The 25,280-nt window shown below is 44.9% G+C and overlaps 1 protein-coding gene across 2 annotated transcripts in view; it reads left to right on the plus strand.

Moving 5' to 3' along the window:
- The first annotated feature begins 1,146 nt into the window (after positions 1–1,146).
- Positions 1,147–25,280, plus strand: part of PRKCB (protein kinase C beta) — a 102,874-nt gene continuing 78,740 nt past the window's right edge. The window contains exons 1-2 of one of the 2 annotated variants that reach the window (XM_072120083.1): positions 1,147–1,435; positions 5,643–5,674. In XM_072120083.1, coding sequence (XP_071976184.1) covers positions 1,269–1,435; positions 5,643–5,674 — 199 coding nt within the window. In that variant the 5' untranslated portion in view covers positions 1,147–1,268. The remainder of the gene's footprint in view (positions 1,436–5,642; positions 5,675–25,280) is intronic. The other variant, XM_072120081.1, reaches the window with a different exon arrangement.

A 25,280-nucleotide genomic window follows, 5' to 3' on the forward strand; every position in this document is an offset into this window, starting at 1 on the left:
TGTACTGTGACATTACTGTGTGTATTATCCCCTGTACTGTGACATCACTGTGTGTATTATCTCTGTACTGTGACATCACTGTGTGTATTATCCCTGTACTGTGACATCACTGTGTGTATTATCTCTGTACTGTGACATCACTGTGTGTATTATCCCTGTACTGTGACATCACTGTGTGCATTATCCCTGTACTGTGACATCACTGTGTGTATTATCCCCTGTACTGTGACATCACTGTGTGTATTATCTCTGTACTGTGACATCTCTGTGTGTATTATCTCTGTACTGTGACATCACTGCGTGTATTATCCCTCACTGCGTGTATTATCCCTGTACTGTGACATCACTGTGTGTATTATCTCTGTACTGTGACATTACTGTGTGTATTATCTCTGTACTGTGACATTACTGTGTGTATTATCCCCTGTACTGTGACATCACTGCGTGTATTATCTCTGTACTGTGACATCACTGTGTGCAATATCTCTGTACTGTGACATCACTGTGTGTATTATTATCCCTGTACTGTGACATCACTGTGTGTTGTATTATCTCTGTACTGTGACATTACTGTGTGTATTATCCCTGTACTGTGACATCACTGTGTGTATTATCTCTGTACTGTGACATCACTGTGTGTATTATCCCTGTACTGTGACATCACTGTGTGTATTATCCCTGTACTGTGACATCACTGTGTGCATTATCCCTGTACTGTGACATCACTGTGTGTATTATCCCCTGTACTGTGACATCACTGTGTGTATTATCTCTGTACTGTGACATCACTGTGTGTATTATCCCTGTACTGTGACATCACTGTGTGTATTATCCCTGTACTGTGACATCACTGTGTGTATTATTATCCCTGTACTGTGACATCACTGTGTGTATTATCTCTGTACTGTGACATCTCTGTGTGTATTAACCCATGTTCTGTGACGTCACTATGTGTATTATCTCTGTACTGTGACGTCACTGTGTGTATATTCCCTGTACTGTGACGTCAGTATCTCCCAGCATCCGGGTCCTCTCCCCTCATGTGATGTGACAGATGCAGATGTCGGTTCATCTTCAGCCTCTGCTTTGTTTGTGGGTGTGCCAGTCCGCCTGTGGGGGCTGGGTTATGTAGATGAGGGGGCGTGCCCAGGTGACGCTCGGCGGCAGCTGTGTGCAGGGCAGCAGTGAGCGCAGTGCGCCCGGGGAGAGCGGAGACACCGCGCAGCCTCCTGCAGCAGCATCAGTGTACAGCACCGAGCACCGGAGCCATGGCTGACCCCACCGCCGGCGCCGAGCCCAGCGAGGACACCACCACCCGCTTCGCCAGGAAGGGCGCCCTCCGCCAGAAGAACGTGCACGAGGTGAAGGACCACAAGTTCACTGCGCGCTTCTTCAAGCAACCGACCTTCTGCAGCCACTGCACCGACTTCATCTGGTGAGGGGGAGGGGCGCCGACCCCGACCGATCTCTGTGTGCTGTGGATGGGAGAGTGTGTGACAGTCATGTGCAACCATTAACCCCCTGCTTGCCATTTTTTTATATGCATCCCTTTTTTTTTTTTTTTTTTCCAATTTCTATTTTGCGCCACCCACCAAATCTTATCAGATCGCCCCGTTACTTACGCGTTTTCACGTCCCACAGATAAGCGGCGATCCGACACCCATGGTCTCCCATGGATTAGGCAGTTTATCTGCTGTACGTGGCCACCTACCGCCAATGTGGCGTTTACCTGACGCCGTAACCTATGGTAACACGGTTTTGTAGGTTTTCCGTATTCTTGGCTACCTCTAAGGACCGTACAATTGGATTGTAGTTGGCTGGGCTTTTGCTGTGATTTTCGGTCCAATATTTGGGGAAGGGGGGTAATGCCTGACTGATCTGACACCAATGAAACCAGATTTAAAGGGCCACTACACTAAGTTATTATTTAACTTTACCCTAATGCCTTCCCCAGGGTCTGATCTCTCGATCCAGATGTTTCACTATGATAAATTCCTGCAAATTGTGCAGGAATTTCCATTGATGTTGTGTCCTCCTATGGATGTAGTAGAGCTGTGTTTGTCATGATGATATTGGGATGTGTGTTTGGACAATGCAGTCATTTAACACTTTCGCCTCTGCTACATCATCGCGCTCTCCCTCTCCTGGACGACCAGTGAAGTGATACAGGCTAAGCGCTCGTTTATCTGTGTGTAATTATAGGTGATTGCCGGCGCTGCGGGGACTGGAGAGCACTGCAGTCACTTTGTGACCATCCTCACGGGGATTACATTGTTTCTCTATAGATTCCGTTAGGTAGGGGGGGTTATCGGATCACAGAAGACCCTCGGCTGCTGTGCAGTGACAGCTGTAGCTAGATAGCGATGAATGGAGATTATATATGGGACTGTTGACTTATAGTGAATGAAACGCCCCTTTAAGAGCCCGAGCAATCACAATGCCCTAAGATTTGAATGAGACACTGAGAAGTTTGAATAAAAGCGCGACTAGGCTGTTGGTCTCCGCTCACTGACAGCAAGCATCGATAAATGAATTGATGCCCAATTTTTTGGTCCTTATTTTGGGCGAATAGTCCTTATAGCACTGCACCCTTGGTTTAGTGTCTGCTGTAATCCTTCCCCCATAGACATATGATAACGGCATGTCATCTGTATGGCGGCTTTACATCTTATTACCCTACATTGCGCTTGTTTCTATATTTGGGTATTTTCTGTCTTTCTCATCTTGTTTCGGTATTATGGCGCCTGGCCACGTGCACTTACCCCCCTATGGCGGCGCTCTACATCCCAGTATCACTATAGTGACCACAAGTTACTGGTGTCACCGACTAGTGCACTTATCTCTCCATGTGTGTAGTTGCACGGAGATGACGGCACTGGATAATAATAATTCTTTATATAGCGCACACAGATTACGCAGCGCTGCACAAAGCTTGTCAAATTGGTCCCTGTCCCCAATGGGGCTCACAATCTAAACTACCTACCAGTTTGTTTTGGAGTGTGGGAGGAAACTAGAGGACCCGGAGGAAACCCACGCAAACACGGAGAGAACATACAAACTCTTTGCAGGTGTTGACCTGGGTGGGATTCGAACCCAGGACCCCAGCGCTGCCAGGCAGAATTGCTACCCACTCAGCCACCGTGCCACCCGTCCCCCTCTGCTGCGCCCCCCTCTGCTGCGCCCCCCTCTGCTGCGCCCCCCTCTGCTGCGCCCCCCTCTGCTGCGCCCCCCTCTGCTGCGCCCCCCTCTGCTGCGCCCCCCTCTGCTGCACGCCCGGGGAATCGATGAGTTCCAGATCTGCATCTTGTTTCCAGGAGGGTTAACAGAGGGACGGCACAGTGATTGCAGGCAGCTCTGCAATGTAAGGAAGTTGGTAAAGTTAAACCACAGCCTGTGAGCAGCATCCTCTCTAGGGGTATGAGGTCTGTAGTTTTTTGTGTTTAGCACCCATTTAGCAGATACAGGGGAAGCCGATATATTGGTGGGGGTGCAGCTCTTACACCGGACCCCTTTGCTGCTGCTGCAGCTCTTCCTTACTCTCGCTGTAACTATCCCCCCCTGTCTGCAGCGCTTGATCTGTATTCCAGCCGGACGCTGTGTTAATATTCTGCAGCTCCGGCCGGGGACGGATTGGATGGGCATCGGAATAATCGGCGGATGATGGGCACTGGCATCGGGGGCTGGCGAGCGGGATGGGAATGGTGTGTGCCAGTCACTGCAATGGGTTGTACTGGGAGTCCCAGGTGCCTGTAGCATATGGACTGTGCCCCCTGTATTACACCGCAGCCTCACTGACCTCTGTATAGGCTCCTGCCATTGTGTGATGGCTCTCGGGTAACGTAGCGGGATATCACTATGTGTAGGTTTGAGATGTCGGAGCCTTCGGATCGGATTCTCTGCAATCCGTCTGTAGAGAGAAACATCCCTTTAATCCTGTGATTAAAAAGTTCAACATCTTCCCTAATATACTTTGAGTTCCTGTTTTGCACCGTAAAATCACTGCTTGCTGTTGGTGAATGGAAACATTCTTGTTAATCTTAATGAAAATTTTAAGGCGACAATGATTAGAACATCAGATCTGGGTTTAGGTCACATTGGTCCGCAGGCGAAATGGGCGAAAGTTCTTTGCTCTTGGTTTGTCTCATAGAACAGGGGGTACCTGAGGGTCCACGTAAGCCTCCCATCTGCTCACACACATATAAGGAGCAATGCGCACAGCAGAGTACGGTTTCAGCAATGTCCGTGCGTCGCTCATTTATGTAAGTGATCATGTCAGGGTGGTCTAGGACAGTAATAGATTTATTGATTGTATCCCTGGTAGGCTAGAGTAGTGAAGGTGTAAGTGATCATGCCTGGGTGGTCTAGGACAGTGACGTACTGGTGGGATAGTGTAGTGTGTGGGTTAGTGGTAAAGGTTGAGGTGGTCTAGGATTGTATTGGAATTGATAACACGTTTGGTGGACTCGTGTAGACAAAAGTTCCTGGGTGATCTTGGAGTTCGAATTAGTGATTGTCTCCCTGGTGGACTAGTGTAGTATCAGCGTTGGTGATAAAGAGGTGGTCTAGGACAGTAATGGAATTGAATTGATTACATCCCTGCTGGGCTTGTATATTGAAGGAGTTATTGATAATGTGGGGGTCTAAGACAGTACTTTAATCGAAGTGATCCCTGATGGGCAGGATGGTAAAGTTATAAGTCTACATGTCTGGGTAGTGTAGAAGACTCTTGGAATTAGTGATGACATCCCTAGTGGGCTAGCGTGGGGTAGGGGTAAGTGATACATTAAAGTCCTAGACTACCAATGTAAGTGATAAAGGCATCCTGGATTAGCAAGAGGTCTACATGTCTGGGTAGTTAAGGAGAGTATTGGAATTAGTGATTACATCCCTGGTGGGATAGTGTGGAGTAGGAGTAAGTGATAAGGTGGTGGTTGGGGTTGGTCAGAGTAGTGAGAGGTTTAGTGAAAAGGTGGTGTTTTAGGACAGTAATGGTAGTAATAAAAATGTCCCTGGTGGGCTTGGTATCGAGGGGATTATAATTTGTCTGGGTAATTAAAGGCAATATTGATGTAAATGACAGTCTAGGAGTAAGTGATAAAATGTTGATCAAGAACAATAGTGGAGTTAATGCCAGCATCCCTGGTGGGCAGTGTAGTGTTTTGGTAGTTTAGGATATCCCTGGTGTGCTAGTGTAGTGTAGGAGTTGGTGATGAAACGTTAGTCTTTCACGTTAGTCACAGTACTGATACAAGCATCTATGGTGGTCAAGGTAGTGAGGGGGTTACTGGGTACTCTAGGACATCCCTGGTGGGCTAGTGTAGTGGAGGTGTTAGTGAAAAAGTGGTGGACAGGGGTATTCTTGAATTGATTAAAGTATCTCTGGTGGTCCGAGGAGTGGTGAGGGGGTGGTTTGTTTGTGTCTGGGTCTAGGACATCCCTGGTGGGCTGGTGTAGTGTAATGCTCTCACACTGTATACATACAGATTCCCTGCATTTTGGGCTAGCAGGCCTGGCTTGTGGCGTGTGGATGATGGCTCGTATTGCTGTATTTCTGTGTGGCGTCCTGTGTTTTGTGTATTTTCCCCGGAATGTTAATTCCGTGCGATTATATAATCCGCTCTCTATTTGTTCTTGTCTTGCAGGGGATTCGGGAAGCAGGGATTCCAGTGTCAAGGTTAGTCGCCTCCTCCATCATCCTACCAGGACCTGTGCGGGGGCCAGGAGGATCTTCCCCTCCGCTATGATTTATTGACCTCTTCCTGCGGCTCGGGCGAGCGTTGTCTTCTTTGCCGAGGAATCTCCTGCTGCTTGTAATTATGTAACAGATAATGATGTTGGAAAACCTCTCGGAGCCGGCGCTCCGCCCGCCGCCTGCCTGTGCACTGCACCGGAATCTCACATACATGCAGTATAAATGATGTGCTGCGGAAGAGAGATGATCTGCAGCAAAGATGTAGTAATCTGCTCCTGGTTCTGGTCCGACCCTGATACAATCGGGCTGATCACTCCCGGGAGATGAGCATTGCTAGAAGGATTTGAATAACGCTCATCCATGATCCCAAATTGTCTTTAAGACCTTAAAGGGGATGTGTCTGACACTGCTGGGTATTGTCCCTAGTGATCTGTGCATGTTGTTAGTAGCAACAGGACTGTGAAAGATGGATTTATATTCCAGGAAGTGTCCTCACACTGCTGTGCTTTTAACTCTCTGCACTGAACTGTACCACAGCACCACCTTTCTACTCTGAGTAAGCGCTGTAGCAGGTTAGCGGTTTAATATTACGTCAGTCACTTGGAGGGGACGGGCTGCAGAGCAGTTGAGGGCACAGAGCTAAGAGCACAGCAGTGTCAGGAGACTCCTCCTCTCTTATAACTTATTATAGGTCCCTGGGTACAGGGGGGCTCCCCCATACGCACAATATGGCGGTATTAGGAAGCTTGCTTCTTCCCTAATGCACCACCATGGCAGTAGGCTCTGCCTGGATGATGCTGGTCCATAAAATGTGTGAGGGGTGAGACGTATACCGCCATATGTGCCCGCGATGTCATGTGACTACATTACTTTGACAATGGGAGTCAAAGTAATAGGAAATTATTTAATTAAAATAAAATTCTTGTCTTTCCTACAACTTCTGAGTCCCTCCAGGCTTCTCAACTCCCATCTTTCAGTGATGGAGGTGTTTGTGGGCAGTGCCACTTGTGGTTCCGGTTCTGGTCCAGGGACGGGGGTCGAGTGGGATTGTATCTGATCCCTCTTAAGGAATGTTGCTTGGTTTGACCCCTTGCATGTGCAGGGCAGGTGTCCCTAGGTGATCCCAGGTATTTGGCTCTTGTCAGGTTCCCTCATTTTCGTTCCTGGGAAGAGCTATTCCTCTCAACCCCTCTATACACATGCACGCTCAGTCCGACCGAGCATACAAGTGAATTCTTGAGGATAATAAACCAATGGCTGTGGACAGTCCCGCAGGACATAAGAGGCATCATACACAATAAATAGTAGTCATGCTAAGCCTTAAAGGGTTTGTCCTTCAAGCAAAACACTGCCACATCTGACCAAGGGTTGTGTCTGGCATCGCTTTATTTAGCTTTATTGTAGTGAGTAGGAAATGTGGTGCTGATTTTAGAAGAGATCAGCCATGTTTATCTGATCCTGGACAACCCCTTTATGGCTAGGGGGTCTGTGGTGACTTTAAAGAATTTGGTTGGGCAATTATATCTATGTTAAGAGGGAGTCTTACAGCAGTTAATGTTGTCCCATCTTATGCTTCTGACCCCATAAAAGGAATGTAATGGTACCAGAAGCCATCAAGATAAGACGGGTGGGGGAGGGGGGGGGGGGGCAGATAACGGCCGTGGTGTCACACGTTGTCAGTTATACGTTCCAAAGGAAGTGACCAGCTCGTCATGAGATGAAGTGACCGGCTCATCACATTGTGTGTGGAGGGGTCACTTTACATATTCTGGTGTTCTTAAAGGAACTGTCCACTCTCCAGTATCAATTGTTTCCATTTGAGGAATCTCCTTATACAGTAATGGGGAACTTTTTATTTTGTGGTGATACTCTGAGGTAATGTGCCCTTATTAGATTGTGGCATATTACATTATTATGCCAGTATATAATGGTATTTGGGTTGTAGCTGATTGTATTAGGGCAGAATGGTGGTTTAGTGGTTAGCCTTACAGCCTTGCAGCGCTGGGGACCTGGGTTCAAGTTCCATCCACGTCAACATCTGCAAAGAGTTTGTATGTTCTCACTGTGTTTGTGTGGGTTTCCTCTGGGTCCTCCGGTTTCCTCCCACACACCAAAACACACTGGTAGGTTGATTAGATTGTGAGCCCCATTGGGGACAGGGACCGATTCGGAAAGCTCTGTGCAGCGCTGCATAATCTGTGTGCGCTATACAAATAAAGGAATTATTATTTATTATTGTATTATCTTGGGATTTTATGATGGTATTGTGTGAGCAGTGTATGCTGTATATGGCAGTGTTATTGCAGTATATACTGGTATTATTTAGGGTGTATATGGCAGTATTTTGCTGTTTTATGATGGTATTGTGTGTGCAGTATAGACTGTATATGGCAGTATTATCTCACTGTTTTGGAGGCTTTATATCATTATGGCACTATTATGTGAGTTATAGTTTGCAGTATAATCTTTGCACTATATGGTGGTAGTTCTAAGAACAAGATCCATTAATAGGGAGCAGCGAGGTCCCTTCTATGTTGTTACCCATAAAACCGCCCTTAGTTTTAGATGTCCGTATGAAATGCCTGACCCCTTCCTGTGTTGAGCAATCCTTCCTTCCCCACCTGGCAGATATTTGGGTGGCAATGAGGTGGAAGGGGACAGTCAGTGATGCAATAGGATAAAGACTTCCCGGGCTGGAAGAGATTAAAATACTGTAAAAACGACTTCAAGGAGATTTGTATTGGACGTCTGCATGAGACTACAAGCCAGGGGTTCAAACTTCAGACCAGTATATAAAAACTACACCTCCCACAATGCAGACTAATTGCAGTATTACACTGCGACCATTAAAATCTAATAATCTGTATGCTGAATGCATGAGGACGTGCTGGGTCCTCCACAGTAAGAGATACACTTTCCAGTCTTGATAAGTATCCGAAATTGATTAGTTCTGTGAACTACAGAACTGCAAATGGAGTAGGAAGTGGGTCTTCATATTTCCAGCCTTGGTTTTAACTGGCCATATCTATCACAGGTTTGAAGTGATCTGAAAGTCGAGATTCGTATATTTAATATGACACCAGCAGCAAATTTCTAGGTGCTATAGAACCAAAAATATGGGCCTCTGAAGTGACCCTACCCCCTGCCTCTAAACTTGACTTATCTTGACTAATTATGACTCTTCTCTGATCATTGTCACATGACTTTGGAGGAGATTTTTGTTATGGGTAACTGGCTGTGATTTCACATAGAGGCAATTCTAGAAAGAACGTTTCACCCCTATCTGAGGGGGTTTAATGGGGTAAAATCTGGTGACAGGTGCACACTAAGACTGGAGGGAGCACGCTATAGCTGTCTTTTATTGATGGAATGGCTGGTACTTCTCCATTTGGATGGGATAAGCCAGAGTCAGTGGAAACTCAACCTCTGTCCATTGATGATAACCAGATGAATTCTGTGAGGTATCTGTATGGGAACTCGCCCATTTCCTTCCCTGGTGTGTCCTCACAGCGGAAGTGAGGGAGATAAGGAACTTAAATTGTCTTAAAATTGTATAAAGCTGGTGTAACGTCTAACGCCCGATAACGACGGGCTGTTACGAGAGATCCTGCCTCCCCGCTATCTCGCTTCTTGCGCAGGACTTCATGCATGTGTGTGATACAGACTGTTTTTTTACTCTACATTTACATGTTTTCTTTTTTTAGCAATTGAATGATCCCTTCCTCTTCTTCTTATAAAAGGGGAAGTGTCCTGACCCCCTCCCCCAATGGAGGTCTTGCAGATGTCTACCGGTGGCAGCGTTGTGGCGCCAAGCGTTCCCTTTTAAGATTATGCAAAGGCCCATAGCAACTGGCGGCGGCCATCTTGTCAGCCCTCCTTCAATACCTTCTCCTTGTGGGACTTGTTGGCAAATTTCTCTGTCAAATGTCCCAATTTTGAATGATTGTTGTATTTATTCTCTCTTTAAAAAGACTTAATAGATTCACCCTCCCATCTTTAAGAATGGACCATAGAAAGATCATCTTTTATATACATGAGGTAATTTGCCCCTGGCGAACCATGTAGTTGTGTCTATGGCGCTTTTACAGTATATGTAAGACGGTAAGTGTCATGACCCGCTTCCCCATAGCGGGTTCTCGCAGATGTCTACAGATAGTAGCATTGTGGTACCAGGCGTTGCCTTCTAAGATTATGCAAAGGGCCCGTAGCAACTGGCGGCGTCCATCTTGTCAGCCTTCCTCCACTACTTTCTGCTTAGTGGCTCCATGTGGGACTCGTTGGCAAATTTCCCTGTCAAATGTCCCAATTTTGAATGATTGTTAGAATAATTATAATTAATTAATAATTCCTTTATTTATATAACGCTCACAGGTAACACAGGACTACACAGAGTTTGCCAAATCCGCATTTATTCTCTCTTCAAAGACTTGATAGATTCATACCCCCCCCCCCCCCCCCATCTGTAAGGATGGACCTAGAAAGATCCTCTTCTATGTACATGAGGTAATTTGCCCCTGGGGGGCATCATGTAGTTGTGTCTACGGCAATTTTATATATAAGACGGTAAGGTTTTTGTGGTCTGGCAGCCATTTTGCATATTGGGCACTTCACTGTGGCACCCTAAATAGCTGGTGTCTATTTAAAGGGGCCTGCAGTGACCTTCGTTTTATATGATGGGATATGACAGACTTTATAAATTTTACAACTTATACTCTGAATAGAAGGAAGGGGGCTGTGAAGTATTTTAATACAGGGAGCATAAAGCCCAGCAGTGTGAGGAAACGCCCCTAGAAGCTTCAGTCCTGGAATATAAAACTGTATATCACAGTCCTGCTGATACTAACACCACACACAAAAGTATGATTACACATCTCTCGAGGGACCATACCCAACACTGGTTGCAGGGAGTGCAGACCACAGCAGTGTGAGGACCCCCCCCCGGAGCTCTAGTCTTGGATTATAAATCAATTTTCCCCAGTTCTGCTGCTATGAACAACCTACACAGAGGTCTGATTCCATATCTCTCCAGGGACAATACAGAACACTGGCTGCAGTACTGCATGGTCACAATTGCTGACAGGTTCCCTTTACATTGGTCATGCTTGGTAATCGGTTCGATTTTCAGCCTTGCGTAAAAGCTACACAAGCACAAATATAAAGCGTGTTATCACTGGACACGTCTAGCTTACATGTACAAAACGGTGACAAATGTTTCTGCATGTTCCATAATAGAGTGTACCGCAGCAGCACATCGCATCCGCAGAGCACCGCATCCAGAAGGCTAAATCAGGTAGACAAGGAAAGTAATTTGCCCAAGGTGGTAATTGGCTGCACACATGAGTGAACTGCGCGGTAGTCGCTCGCTCTGGCAGCCGCGTGTGTGCGATACTTTCTGCTTGAGGATAAATTGGACCAAATAACGTAAAAGAGAAAAACAATATAAAAAAAAAATTACATTTTTCTTTTCTGTTCTCTTTAAAGCTGTGAAAAACTTTGCAGTGGATTGTTATTGGGCCCTAGGAGTGTGTAATCCAAGTCTATTGCCTGAAATGGAAGCCTGACTTAAAGGGGTGCGGGGGTAACAAAAATAAAGACTCATGGAAACCCCCTTTTAATTGTGGGTGTTATGTATGGGCAATGCTGTATTGTAAACATGTAGTTCTAAAGGGGTGCAGAGAATCGCAGCTTCCCAGGGCCCGGATGGTACAGGGGCCCCATTATGTACACCATGGACTTCCTGGGGGTCTGCAACATGTCTCACCATGTAGTTTGGTGCCTTCTTATCAGTCAGTGGTGCTGAGCCAGTGTTGAATTAAAGGGGGGAGGGGGGGGGGTAATAAACTACATCATACTTTATAGGTCCGGTTTGATACCCTGCGGACCAAACTCGCTACCACTGGGAGCGGAACCGATCTGGGTGGTGCCATTATTGCATGGATTAGTTGCAGATAGTCACATGATCATATTAGCTATATAGGTACCATCATGGTGGTATTATTTAGGATATATGCAGTATATGGTGACATATGAACACTTTTTTTGTGCTACAATTTAACAACCTTAGTGCCGCATTATTTAGACTCTCTATGGGCTTTATAGACGCCATATAGCTCTGATATTTTGACACCAGTATCGGCGATGTTATTTATTATGCAAAAATAAGGGGGTATTTTCCCAGTTAATAACAATTTTATACATTGTTCGCATCTACGCTGTAATAAAAGTGCTCTATAGAGATAATATTGTCATACAGTGTCTACGGTCCGCCATACAGTGCTCTATAAAGGCTAGGAAATACTTGGCTGTAGGTAGATATTATATAGTGATGTATGTATAGTGCACACTGTAAGGTCCTCTAGGCCACCTTTATGGCGGTATTATATAGTGATGTATGTATAGTGCACACTGTAAGGTCCTCTATGCCATCTTTATGGCGATATTATATAGTGATGTATGTATAGTGTACACTGTAAGGTCCTCTATGCCACCTTTATGGCGGTATTATATAGTGATGTATGTATAGTGCACACTGTAAGGTCCTCTATGCCATCTTTATGGCGATATTATATAGTGATGTATGTATAGTGTACACTGTAAGGTCCTCTATGCCACCTTTATGGCGGTATTATATAGTGATGTATGTATAGTGCACACTATAAGGTCCTCTAGGCCACCTTTATGGCGGTATTATATAGTGATGTATGTATAGTGCACACTATAAGGTCCTCTATGCTACCTTTATGGCGGTATTATATAGTGATGTATGTATAGTGCACACTATAAGGTCCTCTATGCTACCTTTACGGCGGTATTATATAGTGATGTATGTATAGTGCACACTGTAAGGTCCTCTAGGCCACCTTTATGGCGGTATTATATAGTGATGTATGTATAGTGCACACTGTAAGGTCATCTAGGCCACCTTTATGGCGGTATTATATAGTGATGTATGTATAGTGCACACTGTAAGGTCCTCTAGGCCACCTTTATGGCGGTATTATATAGTGATGTATGTATAGTGCACACTGTAAGGTCCTCTAGGCCACCTTTATGGCGGTATTATATAGTGATGTATGTATAGTGCACACTGTAAGGTTCTCTAGGGCACCTTTATGGCGGTATTATATAGTGATGTATGTATAGTGCACACTGTAAGGTCCTCTAGGCCACCTTTATGGCGGTATTGTTTAACCTGCACATAAAAGTTTATGGACTCCTATGGCAGTAGTACTAAGGCTTTGTATGGAGATATATGGACCCCTCTGACTTCACAACTGGTCGGGGGGGGGGGGGGGGGGGTTACTGTAGTAGTACAGTAACATGAAAAATTCCATATTTTAAAGTCCATTTTCTAAACCAAACCTCCCCTTTAAGCTTGTTTGCATAAGACGGGGAAACCCCTTTAGTTTCTCCTGCGGTGCCCGGGAGCCGGGGTGGCTAATCGCTGTGTTATTGCGCCGCTTATTAAAAGGGGGATTAACTTGCGGTGTAATTACTTAACGACGTGTGTGATGCTGGGAGGAAAATCAATAGCTCTCGGGCCGGTTCCGCTCCCGCCGGAGGTTTTTTTCCCCTCTGGAGATTGTTCTTTTAAGCTGTTTGGAATTACGGCTGAAGGAATGAATGGGAATATCTGCAGGAACGGATCCGTCTGGTGAATAGTTATTGTATCCATCATGGCGGCCTGTGTACAACTCGCTGCAGATTGTGGAGTAACTTGTGTCAAGAGACTGCGCTTTCCATTTCTTGGTATCTTTGCGTCGCATGGAGGGATATATACATATATATATATATATATATATATATATATATATATATATATATATATATATATATTTTTTTTTTTAATGTCCTGTTTTTCTGCATTCCCTTAAAGGGATATTCCGAGAAGTGTTTTTTTTTTTTTTTTTTAAATAAAAATTCTACTATTCTAATTTTGGTCCTGCTGGGCTGGAGGTGCTGATGTCACACGATGTGCATGACTACTGAGCCAATCACTGGCCTCGGCAGTCACCTCTGAGGTCGGCACAGTGGGCAAGTGCACAATGAACGTGACCTTAATATTTCCGGTCCAGTTGGACCATATGCCCCAGGTAGTGACTTGGGGACCTAATCCCAAAGAGACTAAAGGGCCCTCTGCCATATAACATACCATTCCCATACATGGCACGTAGTAGGTTGCAACCCTGTTTTATTAAAGGGTTTCTCCAGACTAAAATTATGAATGCCCTATCACTAATATTCGATTGTTGGGGGTCCGGCACCCAGAACCCCCTCAGATGAGCCATTCACAGACACAAAAACAGAGAATGGGACAGGAAGCAGACGGCACTATCCTCAGAGTAGTGGCAGAACGGAGTCACTGCAGTTTAGCTCCAGTTGTAATAAATAGGTATCTATCTGCAGTTCCATGGACTGACCACTGCACAGAGAATGGCGCTGTTTGGTGCTGGGTCACCTACCACACTGATATTACAGACTAGCCCTGTTTCTGGTGGCTGTTCCCTCCTCCTTTTGCTCGAGTGAATTTTCATTGTTTTTGTTGTGGAGTTGTACTCGGCACATTCCTGGGCGGCTCGAGATGCCCCCAGGTGAGGGGTATTTTTAGCGGAACCATTAAAATATTCCAGAAATGTTGTTGAGCCACTTTCACTCTGAGGTTCAAACTTTAGGGGAAATCTACAATCAAAATACCAGGGACACTTCCTTATAGATCCAGGCAGCGTGACTGGGGTAACCGTATTATATTTGTTATCCATGGCCTCCTTCCTTCAAAAATCGATGTTTAAAATGATGCTAATGAGCCAGAAGCCGTTACCAGAGCCCCTCCGTACTGTAGCTTCACAGGTTGTTACACTGTGAAGTAGCACTCCCTCCTCTCCCATTGTGTGTGATTACATCAGCAAGGGGATGGGGAGACGGTATAACAACCTGTGAAGCTGCAACGCAGAGCAGCTCTGGTAACATCCCCTATAACAGAATTTCAAAAGTTGATTTTAGGAGTAAGGAGGCCACAGTCCTGATGCATGGATCTATGAGAAAGTGTCTGTGGTTTATTTTGATGGTAGATTTCCTTTAAGATGACTATGGATCCCCATTTATCGGAAAGAGGCGGAGCTCAGAAGGCGATTTATCGGGGATGATGCTACAGTCACATGGCTGGGACCCGCCTTGGGTCGGGCCATCATTCTTTCCTGGGTAACTCTTTTAGATGAAGAACGCCCAGCATGCCCTAGGGTACAAGAACAACGTGTGTGTCGGGGACTGAATGATGATCACCCAGCACCTAAATCCTTGATACCGGTAATAACGCGGGTGCCCCCTCCTCCGCTCCATTAGATGTTCCATTAGAGGAGAACAATCGAAGTATCACCCTGCCTCCCGCGTTATGGATATGACATAAAATCAAACATAATGACCCCCTCTGCCCCCCTTGTCTGTGCATAGAGGACATGGTCGTGAGAAGAGTCCGTCCTGCCGATCAATAATGCTGGAGCTTTCCCTCCTCCTCCTGGCCTTGTGCACATCGCTGTCTATTTGTTATCCCGCTACCAGGTTTCTGATATTCCCAAACAATTGGGGTATATTCACACGTAGCAGTGACTGGCTTTACTTCCAGACATGGTGACGCCCCCCCCCCCCTCCCCCACACTCATATTAAGAAGTAAAGATCTCTGCTTGCTGTCAGGGAACCTTAAGAATCCTGTGTATAATATCCTGCTCACACAGATACACTGTAACAAGCCCTTCAGCTGTGAACGAGTGTTGAATTCTTGTTGTTGCACATTGTAGCAGATGAGATGGTGCAGCGTGGGGAGTCTCCTCATTACTGGGCCTATGGCTACATATGGTGCACATGCCCCGTCCACTTCCTATAGTCAGACCGATGACTCCTAAGCAGATCCTGTATTGGCACCGCTATGGCGGTATTATATAGGCCCTGTATTTGCACCATATGGCGGTATATGGACACTTGATTGAACTACTATTTGGCCGTATTACTTATTATGGCTCTGCATGGGCTTTATGGATGCCATATAGCACTGAGATTGCAGTATTATTTATCATTCAGGTGTAAGGGGCTACTTTCCTACTGATTTCAGAGGTCCGTGTGTAATAGCAAAACAATTTACCGAATAAACTCGTGTATAAGCCGAGTTTTTCAGCACAAAAAATGCGCTGAAAAATCTTACCTTGGCTTATACACGAGTCAATTAAAAAAAAATTAATGGTTACCTTTCGGCACCCGGATCCTCGGCGGCGGCTTCCGCTTCTCTCTGCATTCTTCACTAGCCGGCAGTCAAGTCCATGCGAGCTGCCGGCGGGCCCACACTATGATGCGGCGGTGTCGCCGCAGAGAGAAGCCGCCGCCGAGGACCAGGAGCCTCCGCCGAGGACAGGGAGCCGTGCCGAGTATTAAAGGTGAGTATCTTCGGAGGGTGAGTATTAAGTTTATTTTTTTTTATTAGCTTGGCATACTTGGGGCGGGGCAGGCTGTATACTACACCCTTGGCTCATACTCAGTAATTTTTCCCAGTTTTTGGTGGTAAAATTAGGGGTCTCGGCTTATACTCGGGTCGGCTTATACTCGAGTATATATCTATTTTTCTAATATACCCTGTACATTATCTACCATGAAAATCCATAATGATAAACCAGGGACACTTGCTCATAGCACCATGCCTGTGGTAATTGTCTTATTTGTGTTATCCATGGCATCCTTCCATCTAAAAAGCAACTTTTACAATTCTGGGGGTGTTACCAGAGCTCCTGCGTGGTTGTAACTTCACCTGCCGTTACACTGTGCAGAAGCACTTCCCCTTCCCACTATTTACATCAGACAGAGTGAGGGGGTAGTGCAGAAGTGGATTGGAAATTAGTGTAAAAGGCTGTGAAGGTACAGCACAGAGGGGCTCTGGTAAACCCTGCCCCTCCCGGGAGTCCTTCTGGCTCATTAGCATAATTGTAAATGTTGATTTTCGAAGGAAAGAGGCCATGGGTACCAAATATAAGAAGATTACCACAGTCACGGTGCCTGGATCGAAGAGCAATGTCCCTGGTTTATCATGATATGTTTTAATGGTATATTCCTTTAATGAAAGTGCTATATGGAAATGAAATAATATTATTTTACACTTATCTATGAACTTCCATACAGTGCTGTAATAAGAGGGCTAGATATTACCTGGCTGTGAATATTGTTCCCATATAGCACTTTATGGGGTTATATGGACTCTGTATAGCATATTATTTAGTGTATAGCGCTGTATTCTGGTAAGTGCACACTGTAAGGTCCTATCGATTTGCCATCTCTATGGCGGCATTATTTAACACGCACATTGTAAGCTACATAAAGGTTTATGGTTCTGCATTGCGGTGTTTGTTATCTATTATGGCAGTATTATTTTGTAGAGCACTTCTATTGGGCTGTGTATGGTGATATATGGACATGGCACTGGGATATGGACACGGCACACATGGCACTGGGATATGGACACGGCACACATGGCGCTGGGATATGGACACGGCACGCATGGCACTGGGATATGGACACGGCACACATGGCACTGGGATATGGACACGGCACGCATGGCACTGGGATATGGACACGGCACGCATGGCACTGGGATATGGACACGGCACGCATGGCACTGGGATATGGACACGGCACGCATGGCACTGGGATATGGACACGGCACACATGGCGCTGGGATATGGACACGGCACGCATGGCGCTGGGATATGGACACGGCACGCATGGCGCCGGGATATGGACACGGCACGCATGGCGCCGGGACATGGACACGGCACGCATGGCGCCGGGATATGGACACGGCACGCATGGCGCCGGGATATGGACACGGCACGCATGGCGCCGGGATATGGACACGGCACGCATGGCGCCGGGATATGGACACGGCACGCATGGCGCCGGGATATGGACACGGCACGCATGGCGCCGGGATATGGACACGGCACACGGCACTCTGGTTGTGTTTAGTATTATATGGTAACTGTATAGTGGTGTATACCCCTAACCTGGGAGTCGCTGAATATAGTCTATACAATACACAAATATATATATATATATAATATTATTATATATATTTATTTAGTGGCGGGTCTGGAGTACTGCAGCTTTGTATCTATTCACATGTATCCAATCTTGTAGTTTTTAGTGCTGGAGGGAGCCCTAAAAAGCTGACCAGTGCAGTGTCTGCGTCTCGGACCCCCAACAATCTGATGGTAATTACCTAACCTGAGTATAGAGTTTAAAAATGGCCATGGTAAAAGACAACCCCTTTAAGAATGGTAACACCCAGCTGTCAGCTTATTCACATATTTCCAGGAGGGTATTGAGGCTCCTCCAGCCATTATCATTGGAATTACATGTCTTTATAACAAACATCTTCACTTCAAACTGGTTTAAGGGGCTGAACATATTGATAAGGGGAAGCAGATAGCGCCGTTCTCTGTATAGTGGCTGCACTTGGCCACTGCAGCATAACTCCCATTGAAATGAATGTTAGCTGATTTGCAGTAACCTGATCTGACCACTGCTCTGAGAGTGGTGCTGTCTGCTTCCTATTTCATTCTTTAGTTCTCCGTGGGGGTTGCAGAGTGTAGGATTCCCCACCATAAGAACTACCTCTTTTGGAAATGTCTGCAATATTTTTGGACCCCCTTAAAGGGTAATTCCACACCTTTTTGGTCTTCTGATACATTGTAGCAAATATTCTGCAACATGCGGAGGAAGTATCGGTTTTCTTATGAATTCCTGTTCTCCTAATGACCTTAATTAACCTAATAGAGAGTCTTCTGTGTTCAGTTACTGAGTAACTCGCATCAGGATTCCTGAGCGGGGATGTGATGTCCGGCTTTGGGGTTGTGTTTTTATAGAAATTGGATTCCTGTAGATGTTCGGGATGCGGAGCTGAAATCAAATGAATATTGTCTGCTGCGAATAATATATCTGTGCTAGGAAACCGTCATAAGGCGGACACCTATTTATAACTTATTATTCCTGCAAGGTCCATTGTTTCCCTGCGCAAGGGCCATGAAATCTGCTGATGTGCACAGTCTATGCCTCCCGAACCGTATCTATCCCCTTAAAGGGATGTTTCACCCTTATGTTGATCCATTGGAACTCCATGTTCTAATATACAGGCTCTGTGTACATGACTTCACCATGTGCATGGCTGCTTTAAAAACAAAGAGCATGAACGTTAGTTTACCGTTGTGATCCATCAGACATACATATCAATGTCTTGGGCGCACACACAAGACTATAATACTGATCAGACACCAGCAGAGGTAGCATCTGGCTGCATACAGGTGATGATCTGCTCCATCGTGTCAAGAATTCATGATTATCTGCGCTGTGATTTATTGCTGATGAATTTGTCCCCAGGTGTCTTTACTCCAAGCAGCACAATTCTCCACACTGCGCACCTAAAAATACCACAGTTGCTTATCTCTGTTTGCCCACTGTGTTGTAGCCCTGTTAGGGTTAGGCATTCCATTCAGTTCTAGGTGTTCCTATTCACAGCTGCACAACATCTTGATGATTTTGCATCCTTATTGCTGCTGAATTTGACCCCAGATGCCTTCACTCCTTTTTGCACAATTCTCCACACTGTGCACTTAAAAATTCCACAGTTACTTACAGTATATAGTCCACCGGATAACACTTATGTCCCAAAGCATAAGAATCATGGGGCACTCTCCTTTAAAAGCATTTTCTCTTCATTCCATATTTAGGAGATGGGATTATGTCTCTCACTGTGTTCCTAAGTAATATATACCCCTCACACCACAACTTTTTATGCTATGTCCCCTACATGTATCATATTATACAAGCAGTTTTGTGCTGAGCCATAATCTCCGCATGTCCCCTTAAAGGAATTTTCCTCTGTGACGTGGCCCTGGTAGGGTTAAGCGTTCTGCACAGTTTCGCGGTATTTCTGTGCACAGCTGCAAGGCAACTTGATAATTTTGCATCCTGTCACTCTTCTAATTGGAAGATGTATGGGCAATCTCCGCGTTACCCTCTGCCTGTCTTTTACATGTCTCTGGTAATGATGATAGCTGATATTGAAGGATCTACTCGATGTAATTATTCCCCGGCTCGGGCCCCAGATTGGACAAATAATCATTCTGATAATTTCCTCTCGCAAATATGAATATTAAAATAAGCTTAAAGAGCAACTGCTTCACGTTTGTGATACCCCTGTAGCCACCAATGACAAGTAAACTTGAGTACCATAGGTCTTAAAGTTAGATTTTTTTTATTTTAAATACATTTTTATACTTGTTGTTTGCTCCCATAATGCATCACGTCATCCGCTTTGATCTCCCGTTTCCAATGTGGGTGGAGCCTAGTTTTCATATGAATCACATGCTGCGAGGGGCGGGACAATGGATGTGAACGCAACTCGAGCTCAATAATAGGGGAGCTAAAAGCTTGTTGTAGATTTAAAAATATATAATACAAACACGATATTATATATAACGATAATGAAAAATACAGCACTTATTCCACATCAATTTAAATATTGTGCTTGCTCTGAAGTTGTCATGGGAGCAAAAACTGTCAAGGAGCTAATTGGTTGATGCTGCCATGTGACAAGCCCAGAGCAAGCAGAATACTTCTCACTTCTAGTTTATTCTCGACATTCTTAAAAAGTAAATGATACAGAATTTTTTTTTTTTTAATCTGGATTATGTCCCCCTAAACTTTAGCTAAAATATTGGGTAATAATTACTGAATGTACGATCTGCTGGAATGAACCATTATGAAAGCGGGAGTGGTAGCCGAAGGCAATCTACCCCTATAGATGTCCAGTGTGGTCATCCAAAACCCCTTCCAATAAAGACTTGGATCTACAAACCTCCATATCAGAGGATTCCATCTACGTCTTTTGGAACAATTCCAACAGGACAGAAATTTTAGCCGATGGGCAGAACATTCCAGGTTGTTGTAAGTAAAACATTTAAGGTTAGAAGAAAGTTTGGAAATTGCAGCAATTAGCTCCGGAATGTAATGTCCTGAGGATACACTAATCTTTGTTGGCTGGGAGAAGGTTTAAACCCCCAAAAAATTATTATAATTTTTTTGTCTTCTAAATATAGATTAGAAAAAACAATATAATAATCTTTCTGCTCAGTTTCCCTGTGTCAGTCCCCTAGTTCTAGCATTTTGTGTATGATGCATGAAGCTCAGAGAGAGTTTAAAACAAAAAAAAAAACTTGATGCAATTTTATACGTGCAGCAACACGTTTAGTGTAAAAAGACTTAAGCTTTGTCTTTTTTTTGGTCTAAAATCGTACACAACTTTGTATTTCCATTGTATACATGCTACAATACATCCCTCTATTGTCTGTATCTGTCCCTTACACATTTAGACTACACAGGAGTTATTTATAGTCTGTAACCATGGAGATGCATGGTGCTGCTTTGGGCTGTAGACCCGATCCGAGTAGTTTTGAACTTATTCATTTTAGATGAATTAAACCATTGAAGTGAAAATTGTTGGCCACCTACATACGCGATAAGATTTCATAGGACATTGTAAGTTTACCTGCTCGGGGGTGGGGTGACCACCTTGCTCGGGGGCGGGGTCCTAAGACTTGTGGTGTTATCCTCTTATTGATGGCTGGACATATTTGAACAGCCAACAGAGAAGACCCAGTATTCCTTGGAACATTAGGATCGCATCCACATACAGGGCCATCTTCTAATGAACCGACCCATACTGAAATCTTCCAACTGCACCTAGAGGCTCAGTGTTAATGGCAAATAGTAGTGGGGACAGAGTGTACTAATATCTTATACACCACACCAACAGGTCTAACCTAATGAACAGAGCACCATTAACCTGAATACCCACCTTGAGGTCCGAATACAACACCTGCAACCAAGATTTGAAATGTGGCCCCTAGAACCATTGCGCTAGACCCATTGCCACAGAGCCTCAGTAGGCCCCTTTGCATTGAACTCGCACACACACCAAAAGGTCTAACCTAGTGAACAGAGCACCATTAAGCTGAATACCCACCTTGAGGTCCGAATACTACACCTGCGCCCAAGATTTGAAACGTGGCCCCTAGACCCATTGCCCTAGACCCGTGATGGCGAATCTTTTAGAGACCGAGTGCCCAAACTACAACCAAAATCCACTTATTTACCGTGAAGTGCCAACATGAAATTTTAAACAGTAACTTATTGCTGTCTGTTCTTCCACATCTTTCAATTGTATTGGCGGTCTGAGGCCACCGGTTCAAAGCAGGAGGGTAAATTCAGATTACCATTGTAGCTTCTCTCCAGGGTCTGTCTGTAAAGGAACAATGGTCGGCTCTAGACCTCCAAAGATAATGCAGTTCTGTCAAAACCTTCTCACTTTTCCCACAGTTCCAAACAGCCAATGAAGTGTTGAATAGAGAGAGCAGCATCTCTTAATTTGCCTGGTACTGCAGGAAGATTCAGTGTTTGGTGAACTCTGTCATTGGATAATGGCCTGAGTGCCCATAGAAAGGGCTCTGAGTGCCACCTCGCCACTGCCCTAGACCCACTGCGACAGAGCCTCAGTAGGCCCCTTTGCATTGAACTCGCAGGCAGCACATTAACCTCCCTGGTGTTTATCAAGCTATTGGAGGCCGGCTGCAGGATCATTGAAGAAGTAGGTAGTTCCAAACACCACCACACGTGGCTTGTCAGGGAACATCTTGGAATAGTCCACGCAGACTTTTCTTTATGTCTATAACCTTACTTCTCCGCTTGTTGACCTCCATAGAAAAATCAGGGAACTTGGAAATTTTAGCCCCATTGATGAGATCAGGATCATCGTGGGGCCAAGAGTTTTGGCCAGGATGGAACAGGCCGCCAATCAGGAGGCACAGGATGGGGCATCTTTAAAGGTCATCTATCACCAGGATGAAGGACTGTATGTGTTTACGCCTCACGCTCATCTGCATACAGTCCTTCATCCTGGTGGTAGATGCCCTTTAACAAATTGTCACAATCTTGGTAAACCTTACCCACTGGACTTTGTTATCAGAATATGGCAGAAGCTCCGCTACGCACGTGTTGGATCATCCTCGGCTGGGTCTCACCCCTGTGGGCTACAGTTTTAATAAGCGAGGTCCTCTCACCATATTAATTGTGGAAGGAAGAGCACAAACTGCTGTCAAAAACAAAAATTGCTCCCATTGTTTTCTGCTTGTGACAAGGTTAAGAGAAGAATGTAAGGTGTGTGGCGCAGCTCTGGGTAATACTTCACTTTCTCTGTATTAAATGGCAGATACTTTTCCATTTAATTTACTGCGGATGATCCCTTGACACATTAATTATTTAATTGCTGCAGTTCGGTAAGGGGGTGGGCGTCCACGGCAGAGCGGGGGAACAATGCTGTCACTTACATTCGCTGTCCTCATCTGTGTCAAGGACTTTTACTTTCTTCTTTTTTTGTTGGGGGGGCTGCGCCGATGTAGATTACAGGTAATGGAATGAAATCATTAGTTATAATTGGTTTATTATCTGGATATTTTGTGCCCTGATAAAAGATAAAATGGGACAGCCAATGTCTGGAGGATTGTTCCATCTTCGTGCTTCTATTTTTCGAGGAGGTCAGATGTATTTTCGTAGGATAACCTGATTTTACACCGGGCAAGACTGGAGCGAAGACAGCAATTCACTAATGAAAGGCGGACGCACACGGGCTGGGAATGCTGAGTCGGGAAATTAAATAAATGGGCCATTTTAATGAAGAAGAAGCCTATTGTCTAATACAGTCATTGCCGAGGATTTATCCTGCTATGGAAACTGTCAGCAGGACGTAAAAACCATGCCGCTGACTATAATGGACAGTCTTCCGAAACATTGATTATTGTAAACGCTGTGAATATAGTGAATTAATGCTGAGTGGTGAGGGAATTGCTGCCAATGGCAGAATTATACCTGTTGTTTATCACCACTTGGCCACTAGGGGCAGTGTTGTCTCCATCAGCTAAGCCTATACATTGATTACATAGATCAATATATTGTGCTTCCTAGTATTCTCTGTCATCTCTCTGGTAGGCTCGGGAGAGGTTTACTGGAAATGTAGATACATTTCTACCCTCATTATATCGCCAGAGCAGACAATCTGCTTACTTCGCCTCCTCCGTCAACTCCAAATCTGTGCATGCTTCAATAGGTGCCATTCCAAAGGTTCTGCAATAGTTGTACTTTTTACCTGCAATCACTACAGAGAATTTGCAATGACTGTAAATATTTCCTTCTCTATATTGTCAAATGGGTGGAGCCAGGCCGTCTGCTTCAGTCCAGGACCACCCATTTGACAGTAGAGAACTGAGTACTTTAAAGAAACTTCACTGGAACTATGTTTAAAAAGCCCTTTATGATCAGATGGGAGGTGCTCTGTTTGGAACGAGTGTCGTGGCTCCTCCCATCTGACAGTGGAGAGCTGAAAATATTCTCGAGAATATAGTTTACAGCATAATTAATTCCATCTGAAATAGTGCAAATAATTGTTGGTGGTGGTGAACCGTCCCCTTTAAGGAAGACTTGATATTTTAGTCAATTCTAGTTGTAAATTTACGTACTGACCACCTTCTTTCTGTAGGCAAAGTCCTGCTTGCAAAAAAACGGAGTTGCCCTTTAGGACGCTCGCCCTGTTGTGCCCCTTTAAGACCCTATTGTCTTCCTGTGTAAAAGCCGTGTATTCTTTTCTCCATGGTGACGCTGCGTTCTGCACAGAACAGACTTGGAACGTTTCCTCCGATGCCTCAGAGCTGCCATGTTTGTGCAGCAGGCCAGTAGTCATGCCCACAAAGGATTATGGCACGTGTACACGGAGGTTGGCGTAGGAGACAATTGAAATAATGTATCTCCAGTGCCTGCTGGCTGTTTAGAAAGGCGGAGGATTTTGGAGTTCTGCCCATGCACTATACTCCTAGACCGCAGTTAACTTTTTTTTATTTTTTTTATTTCGGGCAATTCCATGGTAGCGCCTGGAATATTAGTGTTTGTCCCTTGTTGGGTGCTGTGTAAATTTTTACACTACAGGACCTACTAGTTTTACAGGTTTTACTAGTTGTTTGCAGTTATTTAAGGTGCATTACTGTTAAACAGTTTCCTTAAATTTCCTGAACCCTACATCACCACTGCATAATGGGCCGTGATAAAATACTATCAGCCTGATGTCACCACTAGAGGGAGCTTATTGCATATTGATTATTCATTGAACTGGTTAGCAGTCTGTATACATTAAGCCATTGAGCTCCACCTAGTGGCGGCTTTTAACCATGAAAACTCTCAAGTGCTCAGCTTGGGCCCTGCTTTCAACACCACTGGTGAACTTTTGAGGGGAATATTTACCATGGCGGCCATTGCGACTTGAAGCCAATTACCTTTCGCTGATTGCTAGAAGGGGTTTCAGTGATTTAGATAAAATTATTGTATTATTCAACGCACCTGTAACGTATGTATTAATTCATGTATGTCTAACATGGCTACGGCCATACTTCAGTTTTTGCTTTATAAAATTCCCACTGCCTGTGCTCCGTTCATCCCTCATCAAGGTCAGAT

The sequence above is a fragment of the Engystomops pustulosus genome, chromosome 8 (assembly GCF_040894005.1).
Source record: "Engystomops pustulosus chromosome 8, aEngPut4.maternal, whole genome shotgun sequence".
In the NCBI taxonomy this organism is placed as follows: Eukaryota; Metazoa; Chordata; class Amphibia; order Anura; family Leptodactylidae; genus Engystomops; species Engystomops pustulosus.